The sequence below is a fragment of the Magnolia sinica genome, chromosome 9 (assembly GCF_029962835.1).
Source record: "Magnolia sinica isolate HGM2019 chromosome 9, MsV1, whole genome shotgun sequence".
Classification (NCBI taxonomy): domain Eukaryota; kingdom Viridiplantae; phylum Streptophyta; class Magnoliopsida; order Magnoliales; family Magnoliaceae; genus Magnolia; species Magnolia sinica.
Genome location: NC_080581.1, coordinates 49,698,655 through 49,720,223, shown reverse-complemented (window position 1 = coordinate 49,720,223; position 21,569 = coordinate 49,698,655). Strand labels below are relative to the sequence as shown.

Sequence of the window (21,569 nt, the reverse complement as noted above, 5' to 3'; positions counted from 1 at the left end):
ACCAAAGATCAACATGGTTTTGATGGGTTTTTCTCCCTCTACCTGATGAACAGTTCAGATCCACCTTTCACTCCATGATGGTGGCCCACAACGAATGAATGGAGCCTCTGTTATGAACAGAGTCGATGCACGTCGACTCTATGAAATGTGATGGCCCACTTATTGAAGCTGCATGGAAAATCCACTCCATACATGGGATTCAAGGCAAGAAACCATCCAATAAGGACTGTTTTTTGGAGTGAAATCGGTGTGGCCTACGAGGTTATCTACTCTGCCATTCATCCTATGATTAACGGCTAAGATCTTACAACAACCTGCATGGTGATAAAAGGACACCTAGGCAGGAGTAATACCAACCCTCTGGAATGAATGGATGGATTAGATCATTCAATGGAGTGGAGAGTGGGCCCCATTACTCAGAACCAACGAACAGCATCCGCACGCTATTGATTTTGAGGAAGAAGGTCAGGTCAACCGACTTTGACTAGAGACGCTCGTCCGGTGCGTGTCGAGCATACATGTACTTTATGTACATACAATATCCATGCAGGGTCCATAGTGATGCTCGTGAGAAATCTGTTCCGTTCATATGCATTATCAGCTCATCTAACATGTTGAGACCGAATTTGAAGCATATCCAGATGTTAGGCGGGCCCCAAATCAGGATTTTAGGGGCTGATTTGACAGTTTAGCCATTTCCATAGGGATCCAGGAGCTAAAATTTGATGTGTATAGCTAATTTGTGGTTCTAAGTCTATATACAAAGTTTCGAGCCGAACGGATGACTGAAGATTGGTTGATCAATTCAACATTCCTCCTAAGTCCTAGGAGATGACTGAAGCAACTGTCGAAATGCTGTCGAAATTTCTATCTAACTGACTTCTCTTTCATTCATTGCATTACATTAATTGTACTTTATTTTCAGAACCAAGGGAATCCGAGGATGTAAATGAACTCAGAATAAATGTGATCATTGTTCTCTTATTCTTTCTTTGTTATCAATGAATAAATCCCCCGAATCAAACGCATTTGTTTTCTTGTCGAAATACTCCATTGTCAACTAATTTATCACCAGTTTAGAGTCCCTGAATATTTGCAAGGCTTTTATCTTCATATCTTGTGCTATTTCCATTCCTATGATGAGGGCATTGTATTCAGCCTCATTGTTGGTACATGTAGTACCCAATGTGAAGGAATATGACAACAGATCGCCTTGAGGGCTAATAAATATTATTCCCGCACTTGCTCCTGAAGTCCGAGAAGCACAATCGAAATACCTTTTCCATGAATTAGGTGATTCAATTAACAATACTTGTTGATATGGTAATTTGTCAGCGATTACTTCATTATCTGAAACAAGATGAGCTGCTAAGAAGTCTGCAACCACTTGACCTTTCACTGCTTTTACCAGTTCATAAGAAATTGCATACTCCAAAAGGAGTAACATCCATTTAGTTAACCTTCCAGACAACATTGGTCTCATCATTAAGAACTTTATAGGATCGACTCGTGAGATCAGGATTATGTCATGAGAGAGACAGTGGTGTCGTAGCTTCTTTATCACAAACACTTAAGGCCAAACATATCTTCTCGATGGGAGAGTAATTACACTCTACCCCTATCAAAGTTCAGCTAAGATAATATAGAGTGGTTTCTTTCCTTTGTTCATTTGCTTGGGCCAACAGAGCCCCTAGAGAATTTTTAGGTGCAGAGATATATAAAATCAGAGGTTTGCCTTTTACAGGGGTCACTAATACAGCAGGTTGCTTAAATAATTCTTTGATAGAGTCGAATGTGTTCTAACATGTTTGGTCCCGTATGAATTATGTCCCTTTCTTCATCAAATGAGCAAATGCTTGGCACCAACCGGCCAAATTGGAGATAAAGCGTTGTATATATGCCAATTTTCCTTACAAACTTTTAAATTCCTTCAACATTCTTGGAGGCGGCATTTCCTATATAGCCTTGATCTTTCTTGAATCGATTTCAAATCCTCGATGTCTGATGATAAATTCGAGAAATTTACCAGATGACACGCCAAAAGCACATTTTACTAGATTCATCTTTAAATATTTCTTTGTGAGCCGACAAAATACTGAAGACAGATGTTCACGATGTTCCTCATGATTGCTTAACCTGACTACCAAATCATCGACATAACATTCCACATGTTTATGCATCATATCTTAAAGATATTCTGCATTGCCCTCTGATATGTAGCACCGGCGTTCTTGAGACCAAAAGGCATAACCTTATAACAATAGATTCATAAATAAGTTCTGAATGTTGTCGCTTCTTCATCTTTGGATGACATTCGTATCTGATTATATCCGGCGTATCTTTCCATAAAGGATATGACTACATATTTTGTTGTGTTGTCTATTAGCAACTCTGTTACAGGTAACAAAAAATCATCTTTTGGGCATGCCTCATTTAAATTTCTAAAATTGATGCATAATCTTATTTATCCACTTTTATTTTTCACCAGGACAATATTAGATATCCATTTAAGATATTTGACTTCTCTTATAAAACTGACTTTGATCAGTTTGTTTACCTCTTCTTCTATAAAAGGAATCAGATCTGGGTAGAATCACCTTGCGCAGGTTTGATTAATTTTTTTCCTTTAGAGATATTCAGTCGGTGCATCGCCACTGATGGTTTTAAGCCTGGCATCTTTGCATATGTCTAAGAAAACACATCCTTGTTTTCTTTCAACAACTTAATATATTGATCGACTTCCTGTTCAAATAAACTGGCGTTTATGTATGTGTGTCGCGATTCTTCTTCTGTTCCCAACTTTATTTCTTCCAGAGTATCAACTATTGGCTTGCCCCCATCTTCCATCTGTTTTGGAGCTATGTCAAGGTGCTTGATTACTTCAGAATCTGTCTCTTGGCTAGTTATTGGATCAGTAGTAATCATGTTTACTTGTGTGTGAGAAGACGATGCTCCTAGTCCACAAAATATCTCTTGTTTTCTTTCATTCACACCAATCGAGATTTGTATACCTTTGCCGTTATTTAACCTGCTTGGTTCTTCGCGATCAAGACCCATATTCTGCATAATTTTCCTGCTAATTGGACCTTATCACTTCAAATATTCTTATGTCAACTTGTCATGATTCACCTTGTTATCAATCTTTTCTTCTATGGTGGAGCATAGAATTCAATTAGCTCAGGATTATTTAAGCTAGACTTAACGTAAAACCGTTTTGGCATAACAGGAAATGGCCTACTTTTTTTAGCATGCGGTATCGATATTGTATAATTTGATTGCAAAATCTCCATATATTTCAGTGACAATAACGTTAAAGGGGGCTGCCCAAGCTGTCTTAAATGTTTTAGAACTAAATAGAATTCCTTTTTCTTGTCTACTTTTGTAAGGCCCGTATCCTAGTCCGTATCATTCCATAGACTCCCACGGTCCTTCCCGTCGAATTCTAGCAACCCGTGACCTATAATCGATGTTTGCGCGCAACCCTAAGTTGTATCCCATAGATCTGAGTTGGCTCAATCCGAGACTTGTACCATTGCAACCGCACCGTCGCAGCGGTTCCAACGCCGCATCTTGCACACCGATTCAATACCCTGGCCAGGAGATGTGGGCCCGCATTTATCTCAAAGAAAAACGCCGCACATTTGCGAACCCAAGAGAATCTCTACAACCCATTCCATCAATCAATCAATCAATCAAAGTACACAAACCATACTTTCTTTCTCCCCAAGACAAGCAACCTACCCTAAGTCAACTCTCAAGTCAAGTACATCTATCAACTCACATCCATCACTCACACCCATCACCTCCCTTACAACCACCCTTTCTCTCTCTCTTTCCCTTCATATTTTTCAAGCAACCAAAGAAGTGCATGTCTAAGCACTCTAAGAAGAGAAAAGTGTGTTGTGTGTGGCCCACTTCCTATCCCAAGATCCATCATCCTAGCCCTTCATTTCTCATCATCTTCCATCAAAGTGAGACATAAGGAGATCAGAGTTCCATAGAACCAAGAAGATCAAACAGTGGGTGTTTTATAGGCCTAGATTTTTATGTTTTGATGATGGGCCAAGTGGGGCCTGCCGATTAATGGTGTGGATCTCACTTTGGACCCTAGATGTGGCCGATGGCCCACTATGATTCTCATGATCATTCCATGATGGGGCCATTCTCCATGGACCTCATCATGATGTTTACTTTTCTAAGTTTGAAAGAGGTCATCTAGACCTTCCATTTTGGTGGAGAAGGAATCCCCACCATTGATTTTTAATTTTAGTGGGCCCACATGTATTAGAACCCACTTGATGTATAATTAAAATGCATGAAAGGGAGTGCCCATAGTGTCGAGGTCCCTCCATCACATGTCTCTCTCTCTCTCTCTCTCTCTCTCTCTCTCTTTCATTTATGTGTGATGATGTGGATGTGTGGCCCACTCGGATGGATCCCACCTTGATGTATGTCTTATCCACACCATCCAACCTTTTGGGCCAGCACGTTTGTAGGTTGGGTCCACCTTAGATATGTGTTGTAACCAAACCGTCCAAACGTCTAGGGATGCTGGATGTGGCCACGCAGTGAAGTGTGGACTAACGGTGTGGTGTGCTGACCAGAAAATAAAAATATCAGTTTAATTCAAAGCTTTAGGGTGGGCCGCTCATGTAGGCTCCACCTTGATGTATGAATTTAATCCATGTCGTCCATCCTATTTCCCAACTCATTTTAGGCGTTGAGTCGAAAAATGAAGCCAATCCGATTTTCTGGCAGGCCATAGCATAGAAAATAGTGATTTTTACCGTTAAAATCGACTAGGACCCACCTTGATGTTTCTATACACCAAAACATCCTGAATATTGGGCTTGTATGGTCCGTCTTGAGTCTTAGAATGCAATGGTTGGGTTGGATTCTCCTGATGCGGGCCCCACCTAGGAAAAACCTCAAAAATACATCTTTTTAAAAAAAATAAAAAATAAAACAAAAACAACAATAGACGGTGCTGCTGCTGGACGTCTAAAGGATGCTACAACAGCGTCCTACTGCGCCATTAGACACCAGGGGCAAGGACCATGGGTCTCAGATGTAGGCCCCACCATGATGTGTGTTGAACATCTCACCATGCACTTGATGGGTCCCCTTTAATGGGTGGGGTAACCCCCCCCCCCCCCCCCCCCAAATTAGCCGTATGCAGATGCTCAGGTGGACCACATAGCAAAAAGTAGTGAGGGATTGAACGTCTGCCATTGAACTCTCTTGGAGTCCAGAAGTTTTGGATAAATATAATATTTCTTTATGTATTTATTTTGGTCTTTATGACCTTATTAATAGATTGGATGGAAGATCAATGTCATGGTGGGCCCCATAACGTCCACCCATGTGGACCCTACCATGATGTATGTTTTGTGTAGCCACACAGTCCAGACCTTGGACGGTGGGACCCACTATGATGCATGTGTTGTATCCATACCGCCCAACCATTTTGGAAGATGTTATAGCATGAGAAAAATAAGACAGGTCTAGGATCACATGGACCACACTGTAGAAACAGTGGGTTTAAATGTCTACCATTAAAACCCTTAGACTATAGGGTTAGACCAATATGATATTTGTTTTTCCTCTAAATCCAGGTCTTTGTGACCTTATGAATTGACTGGATGGGAAATAAACCCTATGGTGGGGCCCACTGGAATTTAACCATGGAAATCATTATCACCACGGTTAAAGATGGATGGTCCAGTTGATCTTTTGATATGATTCATTTTTATATAATACTCTCTATTGATCTAAAAAAATAGATAAATTGTGTTCGGCCCATTTGATCAGGCCCGATGTGATATATGAGGCCCGTTGCTAGGCCCACCTTGATGTGTATGAGGCCCACTTATATGAGGCCCACCTTGATATATGTAAGGCCCATATGATGCGGCCCATGTGATGTATCTGAGGCTCATGGGTCGAGGCCCAATGGGATGTATATAAGGCCCATTGCAATGTGTGATTCCACCATGGTTTATGTAATGATGTTTATGGCAGGCCATGCCTTGGGAGCAATGATGGTTTGACGCCCACATTGTAAGAATAATGTTGGTTAAATGTCCGCATTATAACTCTCCTTAGGGCCCATTGATAGGCCCATGCTTGTTGTGTGTAGGCCATCTGGGCCCATCCTCGTTAGAAGGATAGTTCATCACCATATAATATGCTTAGTATAACTCCATGATTCATGCCCATACACATCATATGTATGCTTGATATGAGGAATGTTTGATCATAGCATAAGCCGTTGGGCTGAGACATTTACGGGACTCCTTATAAGACGAAGTGCCCCACATGATCGCGTGGTGCATGCAGGATTGTTGCATGACTGATCGGTGTGACTCATGCATCTCACATATGTGTGACATGATCATTGTACGCCCTAGCGACATCAGGACCATGGCCTCCACAGGCACATCGTGGATGGCTGGATTAGATACCGAAAATATTAGCTCTAGCACTGTGGGCACGTAGGATGTCCTTAGGTGAAAATCTCAGAACCTTTTGGTACCAAGAGATGCTCCAACGACCGAGTGGGTACACAAGTGGCCAAGTGTCGAATACTAGTAGGTCGCGTCTCCCACTGTGTCGTGGTCTGTTGGAAGAGGTGTGGCCGTATCCGCCGAGTGAGGGGGTTGTAAGCTAGGCTGAGTTTGACTAGCGCACAAATAAGTCCGCTATCGACAAGCCGGGTAGGTATTGGCAGACTAATGGTTAGGTGGATAGTGTAGTCTCTTCCACTCACTGGGGGTTGCGGCTAGGGAGGCAGTAGTCAGTGTGGAGTGTACTAGACCCCGGTGATATCCCAGAGAGGAACTGTACTGATATATGTACTTGATGAGGACTGGCATACTTGTATTGCATCTCGCATATGACATTTGGCTATGTAGGCCTCGCATCAGATGGCCTTGGTATGGCCGATAGCATTCATGTCTCACACCACATGGCCTTGGTATGGTCGATAGCATTCATGTCTTGCATCGCATAGCCTTGGTATGGCTGATAGTATTCATGAACTTACTAGCATATTTTCGCATTACTCTGATACTGCATACTTGGCACTTGCCTTACGCAAACACTTACACCACCCTCTAAGCTTTTGTAAGCTCATGCACGACCGTTGCATGTAGGTGACGTTGGATCGCAGCAGCGCTGAGGTAGGAGCGCGCATCAGATTATTTTGGAGCCTTTTGATTACCTTGTATTTCCCTTTCAACATTGTACTTAAAGTTTTTGATATAGAGGATGTGTGGTGATGTTGTTTTGTACTTGGTTATACTTGTGATTTTGCTCCATTACAAAAAAAATTCATACTGAAAATCTTCCTTGTAGGATCCCAGGGAATCTGGCATATGAGTGTCGGGAGCCGAGAATGGGGCACTACAAAGGCTGTCAGCGCCGGATTCGGCGATTGGGAATTTTATGAGCCCGATTTTCGAGTTTGGGGCATGACAACTTTCTCAGACAATTCCATTTTTGTAAGTTTTTTCTCTATGTTGGTGTTTGACTGTCTTCTATTAATATGCTTCCATCATCTCCTCTTTTGTCTTTTGTCACGAATCCATCGTAATAGCTCACATCTGTGAAAAATGATTTTGCTTTGTATACGACTTCTTATCGGCCATCACTTTATACTAGATTATATTTCTGTAATATTTGAAGCATTAATGCAGAGTAGAAGGTATGATTCCATACTGATGCATCCATGGCCTTCCCAAGAGGAGGTTATATGTCGTCACCACGTGAATAACATGACATACAACATTCGTAGTCAATTCACCTATTTCCAATGTCAACATGATTTTCCCTAATGCGCGCTGCCCATCTTGATTGAAGCCTTGAATCATCATCTACTAAGACGTAAATGAGAACGGTGATATCCGAGCTCATTTAATAACTTCAGCGGTAATAAATTCACTGCAGAGCCATTGTCCAGCATTATTCACTTAATCCACTTGTTGCGAATATGGTCGATAATCATTAACGGCCTATTGTGTTCTTTGTCGCAGATCATGTCATCTCAGAAAAGGTAAAAACGGACATGCAATCATTTTCTTCCGTTGTTTTGGGCATATCTAGTCTTGTTAACTCTGTATTTTCCATTTCAACTAGTGTGTCTCTGATGTTATTATTGGATAGGGCTTGAATCAATGTCTACCTAAAATCCTTTGACAGTCGTAACACATTGTATATACTCAAATGAGCAGGGATGCCCTTCAGATGACTCACAATATCATAGGTTACTTTTCCAACTTTATTCTTCCCTTCTTTTTTGTCACTAGGTAATGTTTCTGGCGCTTTGCCCTACATTACTTCAGGCCCTTGCTTTCGAAACAGACTTATTATATTCTTCATTGAACGTAATGTGACTACCGCCGCTTTACGTGTATATATTAACAATATTCCAGTAGATTCATCGGAAGATTTGACGGTGATCATATTGCAACTTTCTCTCTTCTTTCCTTTACGTCATTCATGCGACAGATGTTGTTCATGTTTACTCTTTTCGTATTATGTCCCTTCGTGCGCAGTGTCTCAGACAGATAATGCATTCACAACTGCTTTTCTTCTTCTTTCTTTCTCTATTCGTATTATAATTTTGCCTCTATTTATCATTCTCTGCAATATGTTTTTCAACATGAAGCAATTTTCTGTCGGATGCCCCAGCAAATGATGATAATGGTAGTAATTCTTTTTTCTCATCTTTTCAGCTTACTCAGGGTGTTGTGACTGAGGCAATTCAATTGTTTCGGTGGCCAATAATTGGTTCATTATGGGAATGATGTCTTCTTTCTCAAGCGCATATCCTTCATGAGAATTATATGGTCGAGGCCGCTTATCGTTTACTCGGCTTTTGTAGCACTCTATATCTTCTCTTCTTTATGTTCTTTGCCTGTCATGAGGAACATCCCTTTTCTTCTCTCGGTCAACAACATTTGCTATTAACCTGCTCGGTCCTCTTCGGCTTGTTTCGTTCTAAAATGTTGGAATTCTCTTGGTCATCATTTCAAGTGTGTGGGCTTTCGTGGCGAGGTCGCAAAAAGTCCATATGTCAGCACTTGTCAAGCCAAACGTGATTCTTGTTTCCATTGAATTCAGACACATTTTCACTTGTGCTTTTTCTTTAGGAAATTTTTTGCATGAATGCCCCCAAATTCTTTCATCGATCGATAAAATTTTCTGCTTGTTCATTCTCTTTGTCGTACAGAGGCTAAATCGGTGATGTTAACATATCGATCGGATGAGAAGAAATTTTCCATGAAAGCGTCTTGCATCTAATCTAAATTACGTATAGATTACGGCACTAGACTGGAGTACCATCGGAATGCTTTCCCTGTTAAAGAAGACCGAAACAGTCACAGGCAATACCGTGGAATCATGGAGAAGTTGCCATTGTTGTGATAAAATGCATGAGGTGTTCTTCCGGAGATCCATCTCCATTAAATTTCTGAAAGTCTGGGTACTTAAAATTCACGGGAAATGGTACATCCTCTACCTCTCGAGGATATGGATCAGAATCTTCCCGAGTGTTCTCGATCTTTTTTAGTTCTAACAACCTTTGTTATTACCTGTCGTATCTCATCTTGTGTTATTACTCTTGCTACAGGAGTTGATCCATGGGACCCTGCTCTTGGTGGTTGTCAACCTTTTGGCCATTGTTCGTGGCCATTTACCACGGCCATCATAGGAGGAGCCACAACCCGGGCTACATTGTGAGCAAGAGTGGTCAGTGCTTCTTGAAGACTTCTACATTCCTTCATTAAAGTTGTCTGTGCATGAGCCATTTCAGCTAAGTGTTCATTTGTAGATGGTAATGGATTCTGGTTCGTACCTACCATACATACAGCGGCTCCTCCGCTCCTTGATTGTCTTATTGCTGGAGTAGGGCAAGGGTATGTTGTTGCTGGAGAATTTAATGGAGGGAACTTCTATTAGATCCTTTGACACTTTCATAGGATCCTGACGATCTCAATACAATAGCTTGTGGAGATATTGTTTCTGATGGTGCAACGAATTTTGGAGAAAACGATTCATTCTCTATGGCCAAGTTGCCTTTCTCCTTTATGGTTCATCGAGTGGCTGCAAGAGGGAGGACTGGAAAGTCTTGCAAAGTGAAAGAGCTGGAAAGTCTTGCGGAGTGAAAGAGCTGGAAGATCATCTTAGATATAGTGGAGGTGGGGCAAGTGTGGGGTCTCGCTTTACAGCATTGCATGTGATTGGCCCTTTGATCATCCATAACGGAATCGGATTGGTAGATGCCCGAGATCAAGCTCTTGATTTCCTTGGAGACACTACGATCCATTCTTTTTCATTACCTTGGGCTACCATGATACAAAAATCACTCCTGTCAAGCTTATAATCTGCTTTTTGCATTTGGAACTTATTAGTTCGTTTGATTCATGGATTTATCGTGAGCATACTCGATGACAAATCTAGTCGATGTGAAGTAGAAAATTGTTTCATTAAAAGGAACGACCGTCGCGATCGAATAGAAGTTGTAAATCCTGTAGAAGACAATAATGTATTAATAATGGGGATTTGAATAAATTCGCACTTTACTTTGGAGATGAAGGGGAGGATGTTCCCATTGAGAGTTGCCATTTTGGCGTCAAAATGATGCCAAACAATGATAAAAGTTCTCTAAATAATTTCTAAGTTAATATTGAATAAATTTTAATTCCCCAATGGAGTCGCTATTTTGTTTCGACAAGAAACGAATGCGTTTTGGTAGGGAATTATTATTCAATAATAACAAAGAAAGAATGAGATAACAATCATCATGAAATATTTTATTGATTCTGAAAATCGTTTACATCCTCATATTTACCTTGATTCCAAAATAAAGCTACAACTATAAGATACAATAATAAAGTTTATTCGAATATCAATTTCGACAACATTTCGATTCATGATATGATCTTCCTAATGGAGGAGTTGTTATGCAGAAAAGATGTCTCCTTGAGAAGTTCTTTTCCCTTAAAATCAATTGGACTTCCAAAAGAGTTATAGAGATGCAGATCATGAATATAAAGTCATCGTGCGCGCAACAGTCTTGTTGCACGCCACATGATGAATATTAGATCCACCATTGCACGGATCTCTTATTTCGTGTGGCGCAACGGGTATCTTCAGATACCCATGGACTTCTTCGGAGAGACTCTTAATCTTCTGTTGCCTTCCAGAGTTTGTGAATGATGCAAATGAAGAGGAAGAAGTGGTATTTATAAGTAACCACACATGTGAACCCCACTTTTCACACAACTTCTCATTGCGCGAGGACCAAGTCCCATTACGCGGGGCACAATGAACCATCATTAGATAGAGTTGTGTGATTAATACATGATCTTTCATCAGCACTCTATTGCGTATCGCACAACTAAAGTTATATTGATTTGCGATTTCTCTTTTCTCCTTAAATTTATGCTCTAACACATACCAACCAAACCAAACCAAACCAAATCTATCTTTCGATTATCCGTCATTTACATTCCTCAGTGTAATCATTATCTTTTTCAAACATTTACATTGCTTGGTGTAATATTTACCTTTACCTGCTATTTACATTCCTTAGTGTAATCTGTAGCAGTAAGTAGTCATAAAGTTTATTTGTAATTTGAGTCTAAACTTATATATTGGATTCAATTCAAGTATCAAGCAAAGTTCACCTTCTAGATAAGTGTTTTACAGTTGTTCTCTACAGTTAACTGTAAGAATTTCATTTTTATTTTATCTGTATTGAAGAGAAAAAGTCTTTTCATATGAAAGGCAGATGTATTACTCCTTTTCAGAGAACGAACCACACCCTCTAACTATAGCCTGATAATCTAAAGTAACACCATGCAAATGGCTAAATAGGTGACCGATCTTATTAGAACTTAGTCATATGTGGTCGATTTCCAATGTATTTACCTATCTTAGTACTTTGGGTCATAATTGTTCAGTTTGAATTAAAGTTGTACACGAGTCTAGTTAGCTCACTCTCGAAAAAGCTCGACTCGCCTCGGCTTGAAATTTGATTCAAAAAGAGTCGATTTGGTTTTTAGAGCTCGAAAAATTTTTAAGTCGAGTTCAAGCTTGTCTAAGCTCGACTTGACTCGGATCAAACCATAACTTGAATCGACTCGGATTGAATCAATTCAGTGACTCGGTTATTTTGATATTGACACTGCTCGCCAAGTGTTTGATGAAATGAGTCAACGAAGTGTTGTTTCGGGTGCAGACATTCTCTGTGAGATCCCCTAGTGGCGAGGAAGGTATGGATACAAAACAAATCACTACGGAAAAACTTTACATTATAAAACTACCACCGTATCTCGATTTTGATGCTGCCCACCTAGTGTTTGATGAAATACATGTAAACTATTGCTACTGTTTTACATTATGTGAGAAATTGAAGGTGCACTCTATGTGTTTGAGAAAATGTCACACAAGCTCGAACGTCACTCGAACTGGCCTGAGCTACTGACCGAAAGGAGTCGAGGTGGCTAGTCAGGCTCGAGGACCGAGCCGAGCCAAGTTCGAGCTGGGATTAGCCACTGGCCGAGTCGAGCCGAGCTATGCCAAGCTCAACTCCATTCTACTCATGTACAACTCTAGTTTAAATTAAGTTGCACATTCAATTTTGACATGCCCACAATAATCACGTGGCTTAATTTGAAATCAAATATATTATGGGAAAAATGGACCGACCAATAAGAGAAGGTCAGGTCGAGACTCTGTGCATCGCACCAGATTAAACAAGAACGAATACTACCTACAATCTGACCTCAGGCCGAGCAAGAAATGAGATCGAGCTCAGTATCTCATTAAAAGACTCAGGTCGGCATAATCCCAGCTCTACATGATTCCAGGTCGGCACAATCCTAGATCGGCACAACTCACCTTCTGGTAGTTCCGACCTAGTCCCAACCACCTCTATTCAAGATCGCGACCAAAGATCCAGGAAGTTTACCAGGATATGGATCTGCCCCAGATCCCAGTTGAGAATCTAGAGAGATCCTCTTGACATATACGAAACACGAATCCCACTACAACACATCCCTACTTCATCGGGAGATCTCCCCTTCGCCACCGCCTCTCCTTACCTATAAATAGGAGTCCCTTCAGTTGTGAAAGGTACACACAATTTTAAGCCTAAAACCCTACTCTCGACTAGACCCGGATTTCTTGGCCTGACTTTAGCATTGGAGGGTCCCCTACTCTAGCCAGGGTCTTCTTTGTCCATTCCTTGTGCATGCATTCAAAGGTCCAAGGAAGACTAACTAGTTTTCTGCATCAACAGTTTGGCGTCGTCTGTGGGAACGATGTCGAAAGCCGTTCTCATAATCCATCGAAGCTCAACATTGGCGAAAGGGAAAAAGAAAGCTCCTACTTCCTACCCAAAGTAGTTTGCCAGCCACCGAGATTCCTCTTCCCAGCTCTAGGCTGACTCTGCGCCTGTGAGACCAATGCAACGCTCCCAAAATCGGGGAGGATGACTTGTTTCCCTCGAGTAGCAAGTTGAAGCACTGAATAGCAATATGAACTCGATGAAACGAGTGTTGGAGCAATTGCAACCTCCTCCCATCCGGGGGATGAGGTAAGCAGCAAGTCGAGCGACTACAGTGGTCCCTCAGCCATCCAAGGTACCCACTGGCTCCTGAAGTAGGAAGATCAAAACTCTAAACCGGCACCCTCCCACATCTCGGGCACCGCCGTGCTAGCTACCACCGACTTATGTCATGAGAGGTGCAACAAAGCTCCCGAGACGGCAATAGAGGTGATGGCCGAAAGTGAAGATCCCTAGGAAGCTAATCTTAATGACTTGCGAGGCCAAATTGATGACATACGATAGGCTTGCCATACGAACGCTCCGACCTCAGTAGAGGCAATACTGGAAGAAACCGAACCACCATTTATTGTCGACATCATGCATGGCCAACTTTCACCAAGGTTTTAAATGCCCCAGATTGCCCCATACTCCGAGGCCACCGACCCAACCGAGCATCTAGAATCCTTTAGGGCTTGGATGGAACTCCACGGTACATTGACTGTAGTCATGTGCCTAGCATTCTCCTTAACCTTGACAGGAGAGGCTCGAAAGTGGTTCTGGCAACTGAAGCCGCAATCGATCATCTCTTTCACACAGCTCAGCAAAGCGTTTATCACCAACTTCATCAGAGGAAAGGAGAGGCTCAAGCCAGCTTCTCATCTCCTCAATATTGTTCAGAAAGAAGATGAGTTGCTAAAAGATTACATTAAACATTTCAACCTGGAAATAATGCAAGTACAAGGACATTCGGAAGAGATCACTCTAACTGCCATGATGAGAGGTCTAAGGGAAGGAAGATTCCTCTTTTCGCTCAACAAAAACCCCCCAATGACAATGATCGATCTCCTAAATCGGGCACAGAAATACTCCAACGCCAAAGAACTTTTTGTCTTACGAAAGGCCACTCGGAAGAAAGGAAGCTCAGCCAGAGAGAGGCGACCTAAGGAGGAGCCGACCTCAATCGATGACAAGAGAAGGAAAGACCACAAGTTGATCAAAAGTCAGCGCACTATTAGGCGACCTGAGAACAGGTTCAATTCGTACACCCCATCAATATGACGCCAGAGCAAGTCCTCATGAAAGTTCAGGATAAATGAATCCTCAAATGGTCGAATAAGATAAAATCTGATGATGACAAGAGGGACAAGCAAAAGTACTGCCACTTCCACTACAACCACGGTCATTCAACCGATGGCTACTTCGATCTAAAAGAAGAGATCGAGGCCCTCATCCGTAATGGGCATTTACGGGAATATATCAATAGGAGGGAAGAGCAAATGAATCAAAAGGATGATAAGCCCATCAACAATGAACCTACCGAGGAAATCCAAACTATCTTTGGCAAGCCTACTAAAGGAGAAAACTCGAATTGAGCTTAAAGAGCTCATACCTAAAGTATCAGTCATTGCGATTCGGAGCATCAAATCAATGTTACCATTTGACCATCAAAGGAACAGAAAGTGGCACCTGGCGGGCTAACTTTCACCGAAGAAGATGTTAGGGGCATCCATCATCCTCATGACGATGCACTAGTAGTGACTATGACTATAGCCAACCGCAAGGTATTTCGAATATTGGTGGACATCAACAGCTCAGCCAACATCCTCTTCGCTGAAGCCTTCGACAAGATGGGTGTCAGAAGAGACTGACTCCGACCCATCAAAACCACCTTGATAGGGTTTGCGGGTGACAGAGTCACCTCGGAAGGATCCATATTACTTCTTGTAATAGTAGGGGAAAGGCAGAATCAGACAACAATGATGGTCAACTTCTTGGTAGTCGATTTCCCCTTTGTTTACAACATCATCCTCGGTCGACTGTCCCTTAACACCTTACATGTTATGGTATCCACATACCACCTAGCAATGAAATTTCTAACCGAATACGGTGTAGGAATGGCCAGAGAGGGCCAGCAAGAAGCGTGATGGTGCCACTCTACCACCTTAAGGACACCACATCAGATGATGACCATCACCTCACTCGACCCTCGAGAAGAGATGGTTGAAAGAGGGACCCCAGTCGAAGATCTCATAACCATCCCCCTCGCCGACTCCAACTCAACCCGAACGATCCAGGTCGGTTTGTCATTCACCAGCTCTGCGGGACAATCTCATGAGCCTCCTCAGGCGACACGCCGATGTGTCCACTTGGTCCCATCAAGACATGCCTGGCATCAACCCAAAAGTCATGGTCCACAAACTGAATGTAGACCCTGACCACCAACCAGTAAGACAGAAGAGGTGAGCGTTGGAAGTGGAATGATATACCATCATTGGAGAAGAGGTAAAAAAAACTCCTCAAAGCAGGCTTCATCGAAGAAATCTATTATCCAAACTAGATTGCCAACATCGTCTTGGTAAAAAGGTCCAATGGGAAGTGGCAGGTCTGTTTTGACTACACTGACCTGAACAAAACCTGCGCCAAGGACAGCTTCCTGTTGACGCTCAAATATTGCATATTATCCCCCATTTATATCTTGGTTTTATGAACATGATAATGCTTAATGTTCTATTTTACTCATATTTGTGTTGCAAGGTGAATTTAAGGGCTTGGATTGAAAAGGGTATTAAATGCATGGATTTGATGCTTAAGAATCACCAAGGCAGGTCTGTTTTCACTACACTGACCTGAACAAAACCTGCGCCAAGGACAGCTTCCTGTTGAGGCTCAAATATTGCATATTATCCCCCATTTATATCTTGGTTTTATGAACATGATAATGCTTAATGTTCTATTTTACTCATATTTGTGTTGTAAGGTGAATTTAAGAGCTTGGATTGAAAAGGGTATTAAATGCATGGATTTGATGCTTAAGAATCACCAAGGCAAGGGATGGATCTTAGGAGACCAAGATTGAAGAATTCACATGCCTATAGGTTTAAGGAGTGGAGTAAAAGGGTGATGGAATCTTCTAGGGTTTAAGGAGTGGACCAAGATTGAAGACAGGATGTTCCTGGGCATCTTCTAGGGTTTAAGGAGTTGAGCAAAAGGGTGGAGAAGCCATCGCCAAGATTTTTTCTTCTTCTTCCTTGGTTGTTTTCATATTTTTCTTAAGAGACTTTGGTCCAATCATGTCTATGGTTGGTTAAACCTCTTAACTAGGGCTAAGAGGTGAAGCTTGTAGCATGATGGGATGTTTCTATTGCTTTGATTCATGTTTATGTTGAACTCCATAGATTCTAATTTGATATTTGAAGAATACTTTCAGTTTTTAATGGTTTATTGTGACTCAAATTACAATAAATCTGCAATAGCTTTAAGTATCTTCTTTTCCTGATTTGAGATTGTGAAATTGGTAAGTCTCGTTGTTCACCATCATCCCTTGGGCATGGTAGGGTGATGGAATCCTTCATAATCTTCACAATTCTCCTGCTTTAAGATTATGGGATTCGTAAATCCTGTTGTTTGCCATTGTCTCTTGGGCATGGATTGGTGATGGAATCCCTAGTTCTCCTTCATTGAGAATTAGGTTAATGGAAGTTCAGATTTGGTTTTATTGATATATTTTCCAATTGGATAGGATGGGACTCCAATTCTAATTGTGATACTTGAATCAAGCAAGAGGGCTCCCTAATCACTACAAGTAGATCCTTGGCACCCTAGTTCCCACTTATAAATTCTTAGTTTTAATTACTCTATTCACAATTACTCTCTCAAATACTTCAGAATTAGTTTCACATCTTCTTCTAGTTCTACTTCTAGTTAATTTCAAAAACATACAAGTTTCAGTTCCTGTGGATTCGACCTCGGCCGTACCGAGATTATTACTACATCGCGACCCTACACTTAAGGTTACGAACAAGTTTTTGGCGCCATTGTCAGGGATTGACGGTTGTGTTTTCTAGATTTGATTAGTTTTGGAATTAGATTAAGATTAGGATTTTTCTACTTTCTATTTTTAGGTTAGGGTTTTTTCAAAATTATCTTATAAACTAACTTAGCTTTCTATTTCTATGTTTAGAAACTTTCTTTTTTTATTTTTAGAAACTAATTTACTTTCTAATTCTAGGATAGAAACTTTCTTAATTTGTTTTTAGAAACTAATTTTTATTTTTTTAGAAACTTTCCTAATCCGTTTTTGGAAACTAATTTCTTTTCCTTTTTCTGTTTTTGGAAACCAACTTACTTCTATTTTTAGAAACTTTCCTTTTTCATTTTTTAGAAACTAGGTTGCTTTCTTAATTCTTTTTTATAAACTAATTCACTTTTTTTTCTACAAGATCTCAAAATAAAAACTTCTAATTTGATAACTTCTTTCTAATTCTCTTTCTTTCTATTTCTAGATTTAGAAACTTTCTTATTTTTTTTAGAAACTTTGTATTTCTAGATTTAGAAACTTTCTTATTTTTTTTTTAGAAACTAATTTTTCTTTTCTATTTCTAGATTTAGAAATTAACTTTTCTTTCTATAACTAGATTTAGAAACTTTCTCAATTTGTTTTAGAAACTAATTTCCTATTTCTAGATTTAGAAACTTTCTTAATTTGTTTTTAGAAACTAATTTATTTTTAAGATTAATTTTTTGTTTTGTTTTTAGGTTAGGATTTTTCTAGATTTTTTTTTTAGGGACAAACATTGTTTTCTATTTTGTAGGATCCTAACATAGAACTCTCCAAACTGGTAAACTCTTTCTAACTTCTCATCTACTTACTTTCCATATTGTTGTAGGATTTTATTTATTTTTTTTCTTTTATTTTATTTTATGTTAGGATTAGGCTCAAGATTAGGGTTTCACCATGATTATGCATGAGTGAGAACGTCAATATGATGAGCTAGTTTTAGAGAATGCGAGAAATTGTGAAGGGCTATTAGATGATTATGTTAGAAAACAACCTACGTCTCAAAATTTTTCTAAAAACATCATCGAGAACCAAACGGAATATAATGCTCCACCAGTTAAGAAGTCCTTCGGTGATTATAGGCAGGAGAATAATTACACTCCATATGACTCGTATTGGAGTGAGAACGAGTATCACCCATCAAATAAGAAGAAAACAATACATGCTTATATTATGAGTGATAATGTGTACCAACAAACATCCAACTGTCCCACCTATGACCCATATGACTATGATCAGTGGAAACATCAACATTGGAGAGATGAACCAACAAGAGATTATAGTGATTATTCTTTTAGATCCCCTACCTTTGAAATCCAACTAGAAACGATCCAAGAGGATTCACTTCAGAAACTCATGAATGCACAAGAGCAATTCAATCAATATCTCATGCAATTATTTGTAGCCATTAAAAAAATATATTGAATTGATTAAATTAACCAAGTTAGAACATTAGTCACACCTCAATGAGGGGGAAGAGGCTAGTTTATCCTAGCCTCAACCCAATCCAAAAACATAATGCGAGAAAAGTGATCATAGCTCGCTTGCAGAGGGTACTAAAATTGAGAATGAAGAGTTGGATTATGTTAATGAGCATATGGTTTAATTTCCCAAAGAGTTGATCTCGATGACTGTCTAAAGGAATGATCAAGAGATGTGGGTGTCTTTCAAATATAATGATACTGACATACTCCAGTCACATGACACACTTGACTTCAACGAGGAGGAAGAGGCTAGTTTATTTAAGCCCCAACTCAACCTGGAAAAACAATGTGAGGAAAGTGATCCCATCCCACTTGTGTACTGCACTGAATTGGAAAATAATGAGGATTGGGATGACAGTCATGAATTTACAGCCCAAATTTCACTGAAATCGACCTCAAGTTTGGTCCAGGTCAATGATTAAGAGGTATAGGAAGTTGTTGACCATAATAATCTACTCCACCCATCTGACATGTCTAATTTAAATGTGGAGGATGAGCTCCTTTCAACCGACCCTTCCAACTCTCGTGATGCATATTTAGACCACTCCCCTGAGTTAAATTATAATATGGTTAGGGAGATGGACGAGTTGCTCGATAAGACTCTAGAATTTGAAACCACCTAATGGAGGCCACTATTTGAGTTGTCAATCCTTGATGATACAATGCCTTTACTGAGTGGTATCAATGAACAGAATCTTCACATCAATTCCTCACCTGTTGATCCTAAATCTATCTATGTAGGGCAAGGCAAGATACATCCGGTGACAATTTATTCTCACCAAGATGAAGAGCAAGAGAACATGTTTCCATCTACTTTCAAAGATGATGGAGTTATTGGGCATATCATCACATATCTCGATGTGGAGAATGAGTCTCTCTCAACTGAATCTCCCAGCTCTCTGGAAGATTACTTGGCACACTTTGAAGATCTATATGATAATATGATAACAGAAATAGTGGATGCCTTGCAAGACAATACCTCAGTAGTTGTTACTGACCAAGAGAACCTTTATTCTGAAGCCCCTCCTTCTACAGATCCTGAATATTTACCATTAAAGGAGGAGGAGCTGAAAATTGAACCAGAGCCTTAAACTTCGAAATGTATTGAGACTACATCACCTACTGAGAATTTTTCTGAATTACATCTACTTGTAGTCTTTGATTCACCATGGTGTTCTAACATTGAAACTTTTTCTGTCACAGGTGCATCCATCATATATACTTTGGACACCTTAGGAGATTAAAAGGAAACTTTATGCTGAAGTCCATAAATTTCTCTGAAAATTCATGCTCCAGGATATCCAAGCTTATCGCAAAAAAGGCTTTTGGATGATCATGTTGAGAAACCTACTGAGAAATTTATTAAGATATTGGTCGAAGGAAGAACCTTGCGGCATGACTGAGTAGTTTTTCCCTTTTTTCCTATTTAGGTTTACTACTTTCAAAGAATTTAGAATTATGATAGTTTGCTTTCTGTTATTTTAGAATAGTTTGTTTTCTGTTGCTTAGGATAGTTTGCTTATTGTCTGTTGAGTCTTTTGTGCTAACCCATCTTCACACTGAGATCATTGGAAAAGCCTCAAAATTTTCTTCTTAAGGTATTATCTTTCCATCATTTTCCTTTTCTTTTCAATGACATTTTTGCATTACATGCTTATTTCTTTTACATTGAGGACAATGTAGATTTTAAATTAGGGGTGTGGATTAGACAAGTTAATTAGTGTTTTCTTAGTCTTTGAGCAAAAATTATGAAAAATTAAAAAAAATTTGAAAAATTAGAATTATAATATGCTTAATGTTGATGCCTTATGTCTCTTGGAGTTTAGTCACTTGGGAGATCTCAAAATAAAGTTACGTCATTAATCCTCGATTAGAAGTTTTAAACATTGATTGAGTCATGATATCACATGTCACATCTAGCTTACACAGTAAAGTGTCAGTTTGATATTGAATTGTTAACTTGATGATTATTACACATGGAAGGAACCTACCTGGGGAATTTTTCTATCATGTTCAATGGAAGGAATTGAAAAGAAAGAAAAAGAAAATACCCAGCTAAAAAAATATTTGCCATCAAAAAGGGCTACCTATTAAAAATCTTTAAAAAGGTTGACATAGCGTGAAAGCCATCAATGAAAAAATCAAAAGTTGGAGGAATAAAAGAGGGAACTAAAAGATGAACTATAAGGAAAGTTTCGGTTTAGGTTTCGGTTATCCTGAATGCTCTTTTAATTATCAATGTTATCATGAAAGTGACAAATTGAACCTTTGATTGTGATAAGTCTAGACTTCATTATACACCCATGGAACTCAATGTTTGGAATTGTTCTAATTGGAGGATTAATGCTTTGAACTTGATTATAGAACTTAACGAGTGCTAGAGTTAGGAGAAGGTAATGCACAACCTTGATGTATTTTAGAATTCTATTATCTTGACTGTTTTTTTTAAAACCACTTGAACTTATAGAAATTATTCTGTGGTTCTCGAAATATTTTTCGCATATTTTGCTCAGGACTAGGAAAATGCTGGTTGGGGATTGTGTTGAGGGTCAAATATTACATACTATCTCCCATTTATATCTTGGTTTTATGAACATGATAATGCTTAATGTTTTATTTTACTCATGTTTGTGTTGCAAGGTGAATTTAAAAGCTTGAATTGAAAAGGGTGTTAAAAGCATGGATTTGATGC

The 21,569-nt window shown here is 39.7% G+C and overlaps 1 protein-coding gene across 1 annotated transcript; it reads left to right on the top strand.

The window, feature by feature from the left end:
* The first annotated feature begins 14,062 nt into the window (after nucleotides 1–14,062).
* Nucleotides 14,063–14,614, top strand: LOC131254980 (uncharacterized). Its single transcript, XM_058255678.1, has one exon. The coding sequence runs from the start codon at nucleotides 14,063–14,065 to the stop codon at nucleotides 14,612–14,614; it is 552 nt and encodes a 183-aa protein (XP_058111661.1).
* Nucleotides 14,615–21,569: the final 6,955 nt, after the last annotated feature.